Genomic DNA, 17,952 nt, shown 5'->3' with positions numbered 1-17,952 from the left:
GTGCAAACAGCTCCGGGAATCGCCTCAGCTTTTCGCGGGTGCGAGCCCAGACATTATTAGTCCCTGACATGGTGTGCTGGTCATAGTTTTGCGCAGATGTCGTTGATCTCATATAGTATTTATAAAGTTTAAAAAAAACGTTATTTATGAGAGAACAAAGGAGATATTTTTCCTATGCCATGAGCAGAGCTATATTGCTTAACCTGTCCAGTTTGAGATGTGTATCTGTGACTGTGTCTGTCCCTTTTTATGCCCATAATGGAGTTCTGTGTCAGCAATACCCAAATATGGAGTCCAGGCCAATCTAGCGTGTCAGAACTATGATGTCATATTGATGACATCAGGGAAGTCCATATTTGGGGATTAGCGGATGTATAAACATGTTTGGTACAACCGCCGTTTCCACTGACTTCCCTCTCAGCATATCACTCCCACTGGCCCTTGGCGATACGCTCGCCCAGTTTGAAGTACCATAGAAAACACTGATTAGACCCTAGCACCAAGCGTTTTACAACCATCTGTTAGACATGGCAACCACTGCCTCATCACAATGGTTTTACCATAGCAACCTGCACCAGATTTACCCCGCCAACCACATGTTTTACCTTAATTACACCCTAGCATCCACATGGTTTACCATAGCCACATAGCAGAGACTTAGCGTGATGTAGGCACACTTAAATTTGACCTGAAACGTTATTGTCTAGTTATAGTTATCATGCTTGATGTGAACAGCCATATAGGCCAAAACATGAAGTGTTATAGCGCCACCATGAGGCCAATTAGAATACTTCCTTGGCCTACTGAAGTCTCTGCCTCTCAAATCTTCCAGGAGAGTCAGAGACTGTGTGTGAATGTGTGCTTGAAGGGTGAATGTAATGCACAATCTAATATAAATGCACCATTTACCAGCCTGACGGACAATAATGGAAGTAGGAATATTATGCTATAGCGATAATTCATTAATTAATCGGGTGCTCCCCAGTCTCCATTGATTTAGAAATAAAGCCCATGGAGTGATTAGATGCGAAGGGGTCTTCATCACCCCGGAGAGGTTTACTTCTCAATAATGACCTGCTCCCCATTGATTATCCCGCTTATTACCTGGCTACTTATTGAAGAAATTAATAGATTGACCCAAATGTAACTACAACACGGAAAATGTTTTTCGTTGCTTATGGTAATTAAAGCAGGCTAGTCCATTAATTTATGCGAGGTGTGTCCAGTGCAAGGTGTCGCCTCGGAAAACAACAGGAATATAATCAATATTTGGTTACCGCTTTGTCTATTTCTGACTTCAAATGTTTTTTATAAACATTCTTGAGAGCAATGTCTAGCTGTAAATGTCATTGCGTGTCAGCGTCATAGCTGCCATGTTGCATACGGCACAAAAGCAAGCAACGCATATTAATAGGAGCAGGATTCTTATTTGATTGGACAGTGGTCTGTCATTGAGTTCAGCGGTCATTATTCATGAATAACAATGATGATCATTGTCATATTGAAACACTGGCAGTGCTGTGAGGGCTATTGTAGTCAACAGCTCAATGGTACTTGATGCTGAGAGTGAAGGGCTGTGTGTGTAGAGATGTGATGTGTAGCTGTGAAGGGGTGACGCATCGGATGAACGCTGGAGTCATTCACAGATAAACTCCCCCATTACATTTACAACAGATAAACTGCCATTACAACAGTATTTTCATGTGAATGGGAGTATTGCTACGCATCACATAGTGACGAGTTCAACACAATTCAGCCCCGACGGCGGGAGGCCGTGTGCGTAAGACAAGCATGAACGTGCACGTGCATGGGAGCGACAAAAGGAGGGAGCTTGTAGATCTGCCATTTGCAGTGTGCCACTCTCAACTAGTGTTGATTTAGACAGCAAGTTTTGATTTAGTTTTAGTCAGTCTTTTGAATACATTTTCATTGCATTTTAGTCACATTTGATTTGAGTGTTAGACTAAAATGTGGTTGATGGTATCGTAATGACTAATTTTAGAGTTACTTGCATGCTGAAAATAGCCGATCTACAAGCTCCAGAAAAAAGCCACCACTGCTATGCCCTATAAGTAAATGCTGAAATTCATGGTCTGAAGAGGGCAGGGCACTTTTCTATGTATGCACGTTCCTGAAAACACCCCCCTTCAATCCTACCTCCTTTAACGTCTGGTGAATGAGACAGGCAGTGTGCGGGGACACCTTCCAGGGGTTCTTCTCGTCCACCATCAGCGCGTCCAGTGTGGCCTTCTCCAGGACCACGTGGAAGGTGGCGTCGGGGAAGGCCAGTTGGCGCATGTCCATCCGCTGCCAGCTCATGCCCGGGCAGTGGGCGTGCCTGGCACGCATGGCCTCGATGCACACCGAGGAGTAGTCGATGTTAGTGATGGAGTGGTAGCCGGCACCATACATCTCACTGCTCATTGTACTGTTACCACAGCCTGGAGGGGAGAGGAGGGGAGAGGAGAGGAGGAAAGGAGAGATGATGGGATTGGAGAGGTGATGAGAGGAGAGGATGGGAGAGGAGAGGATGGGAGAGGACAATGTAAATACATTACTCTGTGGGTGAGTCAAACTTTCAATGTGATTGATCAGTCCCCATTTCTGAATGACTAAAACCAGCATGGATCAATATAGTCCCAACACCTGATTAAAGCACCACACTGATCCATGACGACAGGGACCGCGATCAATGCCCCCCTCCGCCTTGTGATTGAGGTGACACACAACACACAGTATACCAGACCGTGACAGTCCATCAGGTGTCGGGTCTACTGTTATTGATTCACTGCACGCACACGCACGCACACGCACACGCACACGCACACGCACGCACACACACACACACACACACACACACACACACACACACACACACACACACACACACACACACACACACACACACACACACACACACACACACACACACACACACACACACAGCAGCTAACCAGTCACAAACACACTGGTCTGTTTGACAGAGTACAGGACAGAGGGGTGATGGGAACCTCCTGGCCCAAGGTGGATCACCTCTAGTCATAACTCTCTCCACAAACAGGACACCCTCTTTCTTTGATGTGTCACCCCCGGGTGTCACCTACATTGACTGAAATAAAAACACAAACGAGGCTTTCCTAAAGTAACAAAAACGAAGTAACTATGTCAGTATTTAATTCCTAATCCTATAGTATTTGACAGCTGTGCCGTCCTCAAAAAGCTCACATTGCGACACATTTCGAGCATGTACTCACTGTGTAGATGTAAAGAAACAGTGAAATTGAAAATGTCACAATGATCAGTCTTGCCCAAACATGGAAGGACGGGATGGCATGTGTGGATCTGAGATTGGGAAAAATATCCACTCAGCAAAGAATATTCTATAATTGCTTCCTTGGCCTATTGCCAGCATGCACATTAACTTTGGTACTGATCGTGCGGTGGTTTTGAGTCTCTCCCTCTATCTCTCTCCATCTCTCTCTGTTTCTCTCACCCATGACCTTGTGAAAGCCCTCGCTGTGAGACATGTCTTGATGTAGTGCTTGTTCCCGTGCATTCCTTGGAGCTCAGCCTGAGGCGTCTCCCACAGTGCTATAGCTCAGTGCTTCTCAAACCATATTGGCTCAGGGCAGCCCTATAAATAACTCTTTCATCCACGGCACCCCTGAATGACATTGTCAAATTTAAGAACCTTACATATGTCAAATTTTAGAACCTTACATACATATTTATGTCATATTACGGTACTTAAAGGGGAATACCACTCATTTTCAACATTTTACAATGTTATTGTTGCGAAGGCTTTCACTTAGAGTTCCATATATGGGATAACCCATAGTCCCATATATGGAGACAACAGCGATATCCAGCGCTGACATCAGATTAATGTAGAAACTCCAAAGATGGATATACACTGTGGTGACATCATCGTAACACTAGACTTGCACAGCATAAAAGGTGGCTCCCATGGCTTCTAAACCTGATTCCAGGCAACGCACGCGGTATCTCCAACAGGTCAACATATACGAATCAAGGTATCTGGCTTTACAACCCATATACCTTGAATGGCTTGTATTACCTTGGGTACGAGTCTTCTAGATGAGACAGAATAACTGGCTAATGGCTAAGCAACTCGTAGAGCATTGAAGTAGAGGTTTCCACATCCCGGTTAAGTTCGTATCGAACACCACTGTAGCGGGTCCTAACGAAATAATCAGCACTGGTTCGAGCTATTTTACAGTTATTAATATACCTTTGAGCTGTTGTGTGGGAATAATAAAAAGTCCCCCCATTCTGTGTTTCATAGAACTGGAGGTATGAAAAAATCAAATGACATTGTAAAATGTTGAAAATGAGTGGTATTCCCCTTTAATATCCTACTATAAATGCGCCACGTCTCTGCGTACATGCGTACGTGTGTGTACGGTTGTAATGCACGTAACTCGACAACCGTTTGCCCCACCGACTTCACATTCGACACACATGGTCTACACCCCCACAGGGAGTGCAGGGCCAGGTATCGGACGGACCCACGGTTCTCCAGAACCACCACAAAAGGCTCTGGTCAGGCTCTGCCAGTGGGTCTAATGAGGCCAACTCCTTTCACCTGGGCCAGGCTCTGCCAGTGGGCCTAATGAGGCCAACTCCTTTCACCTGTGCAATAGAGCACCGAAGTCTGACGTCACTTTCAGTAGAGGGTGCCAACACACAGGTTCATGTATTTTTTTATTTGCATTGTAATCTCCATAGGGGGATTTTAGGTCGCTTCATATAAGAACTGTGTTTGAAAAATAAACCGACCACCCCGGCCTTTCTGTCAGGGGAGTGGCTGTGAGTCGTTAATGATTTCCATTCATATTTGATACAGCCAGTTTCTGGAGAAAATGGAATTAATGTGGCCGCAAAAGCCTTGAAACTACATATGAAGGCAATGTCGCTGCTAATATACGTCATGCCCAGCTGTCAACACATTGCGTTCCTGAGATTCCTCGTTGACGTAAGCTCAGCTGGTGGTGACTCGACACGTACTAACCACGAAACATTAAATATCAATAAAATAAAATAAAAAATAAACGTAATTAATATTCAGTTTCTGTTGTGCGACGGGCAGATGCAGCCAACCGCCTACCCGGAAATGTAGTCTCTGGGTTGTTTGGCTCGTTTCTAACGCTTATTTTGTTACTCTTTGGGTATATTTGTACATTTCCACGATGCTTGTCGATGCTTCATATCCATATGAGTGAAAAGGCCGGGGTGATCGGTTTATTTTTCAAACACAGTTCTTATATGAGGCGATCTAAAATTCCCCTATGGAGATTACAATGCAAAAAAAAGTACACGAACCTGGGGACTGACGCCCTCTACTGACAGTGACGTCAGGACTTCGGTGCTCTATTTCCAGCCTCTGCCTCAGCCAATTGAGGCTCAACCAATCAGGCTCTGCCAGTGGGCCGAATTGATTGCCAAGTACACTTTTCAGTTTGCAGTCTTCACACACAGGTACACAGGCACATACACAGATCTCCATGTGGGACACCGGCTGACAGTTAAAACGGGTGCTATGATAACTTATATCATTAGGTTCCCAAGTTGCATCGTTCCCAAGTAGGCCGGTGGCCGACTGCGAAGGGCTAGTGTAAAGAGAAAACTTGAGAGAATATCTATTACGACAGATTGAAAATAACTGTATTTGACGTTTAACTACTTGAACCCAGCATTCCTATTCTGGGGGTAACATTTGCCAAAAATAGCCGATCTACAAGCTCACAACTTGTCACATTGTGAGCTTGTTGATTTTGGATATTTTTGGAAAAGGGATTAGATTAGATTGAAAAAACTAAAATAACGCAGCAAGTACAGTATAGGTCTGATTTACTAAGTCTAGAGGGTCTAAGTGGTTAAACTGAAGTGATATTGATGAATTCCAAATATTATCAAAGTATTCTGCGGTATCCTGACGTAAAAACAAATGCTGAGGCATGCGTCAAGGCACCCACTTTGAGAAACCCTGCACTATATCTCAGTTTCTTAGTCTTAACGTTACCACTCAACGTCTTAACTGTTCAGGTTAAGACGTTCCCTGCATCTGCTGTTATTGTTACGAGTCTTGTTTCACAAGCAGTTGGCGGTCACAGACTCTGTGTTGACTAGGCATGCCGCGGTTTACCGAATTTCGGTAATACCGCGACAGGAACAGCCACGGTGTTGATACCGTGAGATTTCCGAGTTTACGGTATTTTAATACAGCGTTGGTGGGCGGTGCATGCTGCGCGCATGCAGTGCAACTCCACTCCCAGACTAAGGCAAAACGTTTATTTTCGCCACACAGCTGCAGTAGATTGAAAAGTTGCTTCCTACCTTTGAGTTAGTGTTGCTGAAAGACACCCAGATCCAATTGTATATTCCATATTTCCACATGTACTAAACTAAAAGTGTGAACTGTCAAGTGTCAACAACACAGAGGCGCGCAGTTGCGAGCATGCACATATTGCATTACAGCGTGCAGGGTACAAAACGGCCATTAGGGGGAGCCATAGTACAGTGAAATACAGTGGGGAATAACTATTGATTCATTGATTGAATACTTTATTGGCAGAAATGTAATCAGTATAGGGTACAGTCAATGTCCAAAGGGATCACTGAAAAAAGTCCTTGCAGTCTTGTTTCCATTCGGTCCTGGGTAACCAATTCATAATCATGACAAGTCACATGACAAATAACAAAATTCAAATGATCATAAAAAGGGAAAAATAAATAAATAAGATATGTAGGCCTACAGGTTGGGGAACAAAGAAGGGCTTATAAGGAGGTGGGGGTAGTCACTAGACATAGGTGCGGGGGGGGGGGGGGGGGGGGGCAATCTTTTTTTATTATTATTTTTTTAATATAAATACCGTGGAATACCGAGGTATAGGTTTTCAATAGCGGCACCGTACCGTACTGTAAAATCTCATACCGTGGCATGCCTAGTGTAACGAAGACTCTGACTAGGACGTTGGGCTATATGATATATGACATGTTTAGTATGACAATCCCTATATTTGGGCCCGAGCCGACCTAGTGCTGATATCGATAGATATGGTAGAACCATATATGGATAGAACCATATATGGATAGATCTAACTGGCCTAGTCATCGTGACAAGCCTGGTCGGAGAATATATAGAGGGTCGGCTTCAGGGAGAAGGCAGAAGTCAAAGCATCCTGGTTTAAGTTCTAACCGGACACCACTGCGGGGGTCCTAAGCTAAGTAATCAGCAATACAGCCTTGAGCTATTTTATATGGTCCTTCGAGCCGGATTAGGGCTTACCGCAGTAACGGGATGCTGAAGTCTTCCAGACACATACGAACCAAGGTATCTGGCTTTACAACCCATATACCTTGAGTAGCTTCTATGACTCAGTGGCAAGATTCTAACCAGATGGTAACCCAGTCGCTGCCAGAGTCTGAACACTCTGGCAGTCCTGGCTGCTCCGCAGGTGAGCAGCAGCATCTCGAAGCGGTGAGATGCACTCTGTTGCCGCCAGAGCATGAACGCTCTGGCGGTCCTGGCTGCTCCTTAGGTGAGCAGCAGGGTCTCGAAGCTGTGAGACCCACTCTGTTGCCGCCAGAGCATGAACGCTCTGGCGGTCCTGGCTGCTCCGCTAGGTGAGCAGCAGGGTCTCGAAGCTGTGAGACCCACTCTGTTGCCGCCAGAGCATGAACGCTCTGGCGGTCCTGGCTGCTCCCTAGGTGAGCAGCAGCGTCTCGAAGCTGTGAGACCCACCCACCCTGTTACCAGAATCTGGATGCCAGAATCTCGGAGCCGGGAGACCTCCCCGGCCCTTAGAGTCAGAGAGCACTGGTTATGTGCAGGAAAGTGAGAGCACTGGTGATGTGCAGGAAAGCGAGAGCACTGGTGATGTGCAGAGCACTGGTGATGTGCAGGAGAGAGAGCACTGGTGATGTGCAGGAGAGAGAGCACTGGTGATGTGCAGGAGAGAGAGCACTGGTGATGTGCAGAGTACTGGCGATGTGCAGGAGAGAGAGAGCACTGGTGATGTGCAGGAGAGAGAGCACTGGTGATGTGCAGAGCACTGGTGATGTGCAGGAGAGAGAGAGAGAGAGCACTGGATATGATCACCTCCCTGAAAGTAGCGTCAGGGTTGAAGTGATGGCGTCGTGTTGTAGACGCCAGGGTCGAAGTGGTGGCGTGGTGTTGTAGACGCCAGGGTCGAAGTGGTGGCGTGGTCTTGTAGACGTCAGGGTTGAAGTGATGGCGTCGTGTTGTAGACGCCAGGGTCGAAGTGAGGGCGTCGTGTTGTAGACGCCAGGGTTGAAGTGATGGCGTCGTGTTGTAGACGCCAGGGTCGAAGTGATGGCGTCGTGTTGTATACGCCAGGGTTGAAGTGATGGCGTGGTGTTGTAGAAGCCTGGGTCCGAAGCTGTGGACCACCTTTGATACGGTCAAGAGGGTGTTACTTCAAACTGGAACTGCATGGATTGGCTGACTCTGACCCATTGACAGGGGACGCCCTCAATGGGGTGGTCTGAATGGCTGACGCTTGATGTTCAAGCCTCCGTATGCTTGTATTGGGGTGGCCTGAGGGGTCTACTGTTCAAGCCTTCTAGATATGGTACAGATTTCCATGGGAAATCTGGGGGTGGCAGAGTGTAACGAAGGCTTTCACTTAGAGCTTGATATGTCATTGGGGCCAGAAGGCTCTGGTGGATATCATGAGAGCATTGTCTGGACAGCATGAGGATGCAAGGGCATCGGAGCTATATCAACCCTCCCATAGATGTTGGAGCAGTCGGAGGACGGCAGAGGCTTCGTTCACCGATAGGATATCGAGATGAAAGTGCAAGCTGACAGACCAGAAGTCCAGGTTCATAGGGACCGAAGTAGTCCAGCAAGGAGGCTGGACGGTCACTCTCGCAGAAATGACCATGAGCATAACCGGAGACGAACAGTCATCATGCATGGTACGGTAGTAGCACCCAACTCTGCCGATCGTACACCAAGTAACCAGCAAGACGGCAAGAAGCCGTATTGTCAGTACTGTAATAGCGGCACACACCATCTTTGGGTATGCGGCAGGTTCAAACGACTGAGTTTAATGGCGAAACGAGATTTGATATGACAGATGAAGCTGTGTTATCAGCAATGGACGTCGTCATCAGGCAAGAAACTGTAAACTACAGACTAGGAGTGAACTGTGGTGGAAGGCACCCTCTGGCTTTTCACAGTATTAATAGGAGCCGGACCCGGTTGAACCGGAGAGCAGATGAACTTGCGGAACCCTAGGACACCTAAGATCGAGACGGGACAGGATTTACAAGAGGAATTACCGCAGCCAGCAATCTTGACTATAGCAGGAGAGTCCTTGTATGTGGGCTATCCACCGCCTAAAGGGAGAAATGTTAAAGGTGTGCAAAGTTCTAATTTGCAATTGTGGCAAAGTAATGGAAGTATATGCAGTTCTGGATGATGGTTCGGGGGCGAACCATTTTGTTACACACAGTTGCCAAGCAGGTCGGATTGAAGGGTCAACCTGAAGAGTTGCGTATCAGAATCATGAGAGATCCTCAAGTTTTGCACGGGGTGGCTGTATCCTCCGAGGTATCTCCTGCCGTACAGCCAAACCAAGTCAATAATATTGAGGGAGCATTGATCGCCAAATAGCTTGGATTGTGAGCAGACTAATGGAGAGAGATTAACATCTTCGAGAGCTTCCCTTGCTGGATAACTACCAGGCCTGGCCTGTTAGAACCTAGCCGAAAGAAAGGACAATTGTCTGAGTCTTCTGGATGCGGCATAGATTTCAACGTGAAATCTGGGGTGGCTGTAACGAAGACTCTGACTAGGACGTTGGGCTATATGATATATGACATGTTTAGTATGACAATCCCTATATTTGGGCCCGAGCCGACCTAGTGCTGATATCGATAGATATGGTAGAACCATATATGGATAGAACCATATATGGATAGATCTAACTGGCCTAGTCATCGTGACAAGCCTGGTCGGAGAATATATAGAGGGTCGGCTTCAGGGAGAAGGCAGAAGTCAAAGCATCCTGGTTTAAGTTCTAACCGGACACCACTGCGGGGGTCCTAAGCTAAGTAATCAGCAATACAGCCTTGAGCTATTTTATACCTAGTGTTGACTGACTGGGCCCGGAAGAATCTGTATGGGACTGAGCATTGTACGTTTAAATGTTGAAATGACGTCAATATAATCGTGTTTTACTGTCCTACATGCTGCTGCTGTCTGTGAGTGGCACGAGAATATATATATATATATGTATAGACAAGGAGTGTGTTGTAGCAGAGCAGGCACGCTACACATCTGGTGGTCTAGAGCGTAAATCAGGGTGTAAAAGCTGCAACCAAACGGGTCCATTTGGTCCTTGGTTCCTTCATCAGCACACTTTACAAAAGTTTCAAAGAACTTAGGAGTTTTATTTGACCATCAAATGAACTTTGAACCACGTTGGGGGTGGGGGGTCATGCCTTTATTGATTACAGTAAGGTAGACAGGAAACAGGGAGGGAGATGGGGATGAATTCCTGTTCTGTTCTTTGTCTATATAGAAGTGTCTATTTGTAAGTCTCTAAATGTTTTGATGAATTGAACATGGTGGACCCTGTTGTAAACAAGTGTAATGCTTAATTGGGTCGTCCACTCACAGTTAACAGCCTTTGTATTGAGTTTGTGCTTGAAATGTACTGTAGTTCTGCAAACTGTTAATAACATTTTCAATCAATAAAAAAAAACACACACACACACAGTAAAGTTTGCCGGGATCGCCGGCCTGGGCCCACGTCTCTTTTAACCCCTCAAGATTTGGAAAAACGTATAAATGCTTTTATTTCCTCCCGGTTGGATTATTGTAATTCACTATTCACTACTCTTAGTCGCTCCTCAATGCACCGCATCCAGCTGGTGCAGAATGCGGCTGCCAGACTTTTAACTAATACTTTTAGAAGGTCTCCCTCTCATATCACTCCAGTGCTTGCCGCTTTACATTGTCTTCCAATCGACTGCAGAATTGTTTTTAACCTTTTGTTAATCACTTTTAAAGCTCTCCACGGGCTGTCTCCAATATATTTAACTGATTTATTATCCCGCAAGGTTAAAGGCGTAGTGCAACGGAAATGGTGGACATTTTATTTTGAAGTATCAAACGGTTTCAAGTTGAAACACCGGTCTGAAGTTTCTGAACCAATCAGAGCGTTGCATCCTTTCAGGCGATGGGACGGTAGCTTAGGAAGGTTGCTATGCTATATGCAGCGCATGGTGTGTGTTTGTTTACAAATCAGATAGACGGCCATGCTGTACCAGTTTACTGTTATGTGGCTTATTTCTACCCTATAATGTTTTGAGATACATATTTTAGCGTGATGATTACGTTGAAACCGAGTAATACACTGTCTGGATGTTATCTTGAATGGGAATAAAAACGGAGGATTTCTGTAATCAGTAGCAGCTGTGCTGCCAGTGCTGGACGGATGCGGAGATATGGGGAATTAAACGGGTGAGCTTCATTTTTATTGGCTTTTATCGATGTGGGCCTCGACACGTCATCACGCAGCACGTTTTCGTTTTCAGGAAGTCCATTTTTATGGAATTTTGATATAAAAGCACACAAAAATGTGAATTTGTCACACGGATATGGTCTAAAAGTGTGAAAAACGTATTTTTCATTTCACTACACCTTTAATGTGAGAACACTTCGTTCGTAGACCCTACAGTACCTTATGGAATGAACTACCACTTTCCTTAAGGAGGGCAGAGTCTGTCGATGCCTTTAAAAAGCTGCATGTAATATTGTATATCTATGTACTGTGTATTTTTTAAATTGTTGGTCCATGTGATGCTCTTGTTTTATTTCATATTATTTATTGTACAGCACCTTGTAACATTTGTTTTGAAAGGCGCTTTATAAATAAATTTAGCTTACCTTAAATTATAGTAGTCTATATAGATTGGGGTCCCAGTCGGACCGTGGCCTAATGGATATCAAATTTTTGTTTGCGCAATAATAATGTGACTGTTAATGGCTTTGAAAATGAAAATATAATATATAATAATGCAATATATCTGTATCGGCCAATTTGACCGTGCAAATTACCGGATATTGATATCGTCCTAAATGTCAATATTGTGCATCTCTACAAATATGTTTCTATGTGTTTAGAATGTACCGTATTTAGTTCATATTATGGATAATGTACTGTATGTAGGCTATAGGGATGGATGCATTATGAGCAGTGAGACAGGGTGAAAGGCAGTGAGACAGGTGAGTGAGACTGTGACTTCCGGAAGGAAGCATGCTGCCATTTCGACACCTCTGCTGCTAACATGTGGCTGCTGCTCGTTAGCACCTCAATGCTCACACTAATTACACACTCCCAGCCACTGTGTGTGTGTGTGTGTGTGTGTGTGTGTGTGTGTGTGTGTGTGTGTGTGTGTGTGTGTGTGTGTGTGTGTGTGTGTGTGAGAAAGTGCGTGCGTGTCTGTGTCTTTACAAGTTCACAGTTAGCAGCAGCCTCACGTGCCACACACGTACGCCACACATATGCCAACGCTGAGCGTGTTGTTAACAGTACGGATCTTAATGAAACATGTATGACATACAGCTACCGAACACGAACACATGCACAAAGAGAGAGAGAGAGAGAGAGAGAGAGAGATAGACAAAGAGTGAGAGAAATAGAGAGAGAGAGAGAGAGAGAGAGAGAGAGAGAGAGAGAGAGAGAGAGAGATAGACAAAGAGTGAGAGAGATAGAGGGAGAGAGAGAGAGAGAGAGAGAGAGAGAGAGAGAGAGAGAGAGAGAGAGAGAGCGAGAGAGAGAGCGAGAGAGAGAGATTCAGACAGAACCGTGTACAGTTTGACAGGGTGGAAATGTAACTCAATGATCCAACTATAGGGCTGCCACGATTACACATTTAAGTGGACAATTTATTGTCACACAAAATGATTGCGATTAACAATTAATCGTGTTTTTGGCATTGAACATTTGGAACATATACGTATAAAACGTAATTTATGTTATGGTTCATAGTCAAAAATTGCAGATATGACAAATATATATTAAACATTAAACAAGAATTTACGGACATTCTTTTTTTAAATCCATTTATCTTATCCATTTGGGATTCTTATCCCAGATTGTGTTTTGATCAAAACCAGCTTTATTCACTTCTCATAACTAAAGCGTTGCTGATCACGGATACAAAATCTATGTTTTGGGTGAATTAAATACAATTTAGGCAATTTGTTTATTTATTTAAATACATAAAAGTAGTCATCAAGAATCATACATAAGCTAAGAACCTAACAGTGGAATATCTATAATAGAACTATGCGTATACACTATAGATCAAAATTACATAAGTTGTGCCTTTGCATATGCCTGTAAGGTCGTTGAGGCTAGGGCAAGTGCTACGGGCTAAGATGGAGAGGTGGGTTTTCAGACTACGGCGGAAGATTGAGAGTGAGTCTGCAGTGGGAAGTTGCAATGGGAAGTGCATTCCATAGTTTTGGAGCCAGAAGGGAGAAAAGTTTGGGATGTGTGGAGCGTTGTCCTGGCGTTTTTAGTGAATGTACTTCCAGCCTCCCTGCGTTCCCTGTTCCCTGCTGATCTGAGCGTGCGAGAGGGTTTGTACGGTCCGATCAGACTTGCGAGATATGGGGTGCCATACAGTACCTGTATGGTTGCTTTGAAGGCTAGCATCATAGTTTGTACTCCGCGACCGGGAGCCAATGGAGGGAGCGGAGAAGGGGGGAGACATGTGAGAAATTTGGCTGGTTGAAAACCAAGCGAGCTGCGGCATTCTGGATATTGTAGAGCCTTAAGTGTGCATGCCGGTAGAATGAGTATTTGAATGAGAGCTGACTGTCCAGGACAACACCAAGGTTCTTGGCTGTTGGAACCGAAGTTACCAAGGCGTTATATGGAAATAGTTAGCTCCTGCATGAGGCAGGACTTCACTGGGAAGAACAGAAGCTCAGTCTTGTCTGGGTTCAGCTTGAGGTGGTGAGAAGGCCTCCACTGTGAGATGTCAACCAGACATGCAGTGATGCGCTCTTCCACCTGAGGAGCAGAGGGGGGTAAGGATAGAAACAGTTGAGTGTCATCGGCATAGCAGTGATAAGATAGATTGTGAGCAGAGATGACAGTGCCAAATAACGATCTCGGGACACCTTGTATAGCCGGTTTTTACTTCTGGTTATTTTGAAGAAAAGATCGTAGCAGTCTGGGAAATTTTGATTAAATATTCTTGAAAGTGAATGACTTACAAGGTTTTTGGATGTGTGGTGGATGCGTGTTAATTTCTCATTGTTAAGCATTTGGTTTTTATGCTCCATATAGCCAATCTGGAACAAACTCCCAGAAAACTGAAGGTCTGCTGCCACTACCTTTTAGAAACACAACAAAGGCCGTTCTGTTTGCCGCTGCTTTTGATTGAGTTTCTTTTCTTTTCTTTTCTTTTCTTTTCTTTTCTTTTCTTTTTCTTTCTTAATGTCATTGTATAATTCTGTATCCATTGCTTGATGTTCTATGTAAAGCACATCGAGTTGTCTTGCTGTTGTTGTTAAAATGTGCTATACAAATTAAACTGCCTTTTCTTGCCTCGCCTCACATAGGAGAAGCTGTGGTGTTTTGTTTTTTTCCACGCCTGTGAGAGAGAAGGGACAGAGACACATTTCTCCCTGACATGTGCTTACTGTATTTGACGTGAGCGCGGGAGCAGCAGAGGACATATGCCAGCCATCCTGTCTGTCCTGTGCTCGCTCAGACAATGTGCCAGGCTGCAGTGCGATGCGAGCCGACGCGTCAGAGGGAAAGTACGGGTTGTCCCTATGCCGTTCTCTAGGGGTCAACACATCAGCAACAAAGTCTGTATGGAGAGAGAGGCAGCGTCGCTGTCTGGCAGAAACCTTGTATCGCCATTCTCCATACTTTAACTTTTTTTGTTATTTTTTAAAATTAACGCCCTACTTGATCATGCTACAGCAAGACACAAAAGCATAAAAAGTAGCAGATCCACAACCTTGAAACGCTTGAATACAGAAAAGTAACAGTTTTGGACATGTGAGGTTTCCACCCGACAGAGTTAATATACCAAACAAAGTATTCCATGAAGTACAGTACGGGGCAGATCATTAAATTACTAATTTAAGGAGAACTTTTTTTTTCTCCCGTTTGTTTTTTAGGGGCTGCCATCGTACAGCCTCCAGTGTTTCACCAGAGGAGAAAAACACCATTTTGTTTTTAATCCAAAAGGAGTTAATAGCACAGGCAGACTCAATTATACTAGAGCATGTCTGAAATAAAATGTCAGAGATGAAATCGACATGTAAATATGAAATAAATTCTTAAACACATAGGCCTAGCTAGGTGTAATGATAGAGTCCAGAGAAGAGAACCTTTCAGGCCTGTTTTCTCAACTCGCTGTTTCTCTGCAAGACATCACTTTATAAGCCATATCTCCAAAACATGTGCTTGTCAGGCTGGGGGGGGAGGTCCCAGTTCACATAATATGATTATTTTGGAGGGCGGGTCACGGCCTGAAAAGTGTGAGAACCGCTGGCCTAGATATTTGATACAAATCCACACGCTCCCAGACAGAGGAGTGGAGGGGCCTGCTGGGTGTTTACGATACTGACGGGAGAGAGAGATAGAGAGAGAGAGAGAGAGAGAGAGAGAGAGAAGAGGTGATCATTCTGTGGCGAGACAGTGTGTCTGACCAGCTTTGATGCCCTACAGCAGTGGTTCTCAACCAATGGTCGGGGGACCACTGGTTGAAAATGCAGAGTTGGTAACCAATGGACCCTTATAGACTTTAACTCTTGAGGTTATGAAATGAAACAAGTTTAATTTTGAGTTAACTTATTGTTCAACATTGTTATTTTGATCAACGTTTGCCTGTCAACATTTGCCTGTCATCTATTCTATGGTATACAACATCAATACAGCATGTGGAATTGTGGAATTGTGGACAAAATGTGCTAATATAGCATATATTTGACCACATTAAACCTAGGCCTGCATACATTGGCTATTTGAAAACTTCTGATCTACAAGCTTATACTGTAGATCAGCTATTTTTAAAGAATCTTGAAAAGAGAAATGTGGGGGAAATATCTATATCTTGTATGGTCGGGGAGGTATCCTTGCTGGCACAACATATTTTCAGATGGGGTCTGCGGCCAAAGAAATGAAAAAGGTTTGAGGTTTTCCGAGGCTAGTCTAGTAGTGACCGACTTAAATCGATGTATTACACGCACGTAAAAACTGCCGGAACCCCAAGCTCGCAACGTGAGTTTTGGAGTTCAACTATTATTTTCAAAAGTACTCACAATTTTTACTCAAGTAAAAGTATCAATACATGCAATATAGAAATAGTAAAAGTCCAGAATTCAAAATGTACAAAATGTGCAAAGTTATTGGGATCAAAAAGTACTCATTATCCAGTTTCAAGTTTTCAAATGGATAAAAATATTTAGAAAATAGCAGATCTAGCTTAGATCAAGCTTGTAGATCGGCAAATCTTTCAAATGGCTGAAATTAAGTGGTTAGTGTATGTTTTGTAATAATTATCTAAATCTACAAAGTAACGAGTAACTGAAGTTTTCAAATAAATGTAGTGGAGTAAAAGTACAATATTTGGATCCTTAACACGGCCAGGCTACCCCCCAACCGTCTCACATCCAGGTATTGTTTCCAAAGGGCTGTCCCTGCTGACACAGTGGCATGTGTGTGTGTGTGTGTGTGTGTGTGTGTGTGTGTGTGTGTGTGTGTGTGTGTGTGTGTGTGTGTGTGTGTGTGTGTGTGTGTGTGTGTGTGTGTGTGTGTGTGTGTGTGTGTGTGAGTGTGTGCGTGGATGAGGTGGTGTCACATGACGAGGTGTCATTCTTGCCGGTTGTCACGACAGTTATAGTCGGTGGTCTATGGTCAAGGACACTGCCCTACACCGCAGCACTGATTAGCTCTACACCTGGCCTACAGGGCACTGCTCCATGGATTCGTCTATACATAAACATATCTGGGCTTCCTTATACCAGTAGTTCTCAACCTTTTTCCAAGTCAAGTCTCTTTATATATTTGGCCACGCACGGCACGGACCCCCATCTGAAAATGTTCTGTGCCAGCAGGGACCTCCAGAAAAGAAAAAAAGCAAGAAAGCAAGAAAGAAAGAAAGAAAGAAAGAAAGACATTTTTAATTATTCAAAACTTTCCAAACACTTTCGATATATAATTTTTTAGTAGCCTACGTATGAATGGATAAAGTGGTTCAAACGATTGTGATACTATGCTAACCCCAGTGAATACTGGGGGTCCCTAGACCACCCATTAGGGGAAACATTGCCTTGCAGACAGCAACAATAATTGTTGCCATCTGCTAAGGGCAGTGATACATTATTTATCAGGACTGAAGTATGCAGGGGGTTCCTGCATGTGTGCATGTGTGTGTCTGTCTGTATGTAAACGTGCGTGTGTGCATCTGTCTGTATGTAAACGTGCGTGCTTGCATCTGTCTGTATGTAAACGTGCGTGTGTGCATCTATCTGTATGTAAACGTGCGTGTGTGAATCTGTCTGTATGTAAACGTGCGTGCGTGCATCTGTCTGTATGTAAACGTGCGTGTGTGCATCTGTCTGTATGTAAATGTGCGTGTGTGCATCTGTCTGTATGTAAACGTGCGTGTGTGCATCTGTCTGTATGTAAACGTGCGTGCGTGCATCTGTCTGTATGTAAACGTGCGTGCGTGCATCTGTCTGTATGTAAACGTGCGTGCGTGCATCTGTCTGTATGTAAACGTGCGTGTGTGCATCTGTCTGTATGTAAACGTGCGTGTGTGCGTGTCCAGTTCTTAATTGATTTTCCTCCAGCTGGAAACGACCACTTGCCTCGGACTGTCCTGATATGATATCCAGAGAGCAACATCCTAACTGCATTT

The 17,952-nt window shown here is 44.4% G+C and overlaps 1 protein-coding gene across 1 annotated transcript in view; it reads right to left on the bottom strand.

Annotated features, from left to right (window-relative positions):
• The window catches only part of ece2a (endothelin converting enzyme 2a), a gene marked incomplete at its 3' end in the record, with an annotated part of 141,655 nt that overhangs the window by 79,389 nt on the left and 44,314 nt on the right, over positions 1-17,952 (bottom strand). Inside the window, exon 3 of the mRNA XM_079529249.1 lies at positions 2,158-2,441. Within this exon, the coding sequence (XP_079385375.1) occupies positions 2,158-2,441 (284 nt within the window). The remainder of the gene's footprint in view (positions 1-2,157; positions 2,442-17,952) is intronic.

The sequence above is a fragment of the Electrona antarctica genome (assembly GCF_951216825.1).
Source record: "Electrona antarctica genome assembly, chromosome: 19".
In the NCBI taxonomy this organism is placed as follows: domain Eukaryota; kingdom Metazoa; phylum Chordata; class Actinopteri; order Myctophiformes; family Myctophidae; genus Electrona; species Electrona antarctica.
The sequence above is the reverse complement of the archived record's forward strand: the minus strand, read 5'-3'. Positions and strand labels throughout refer to the sequence as shown.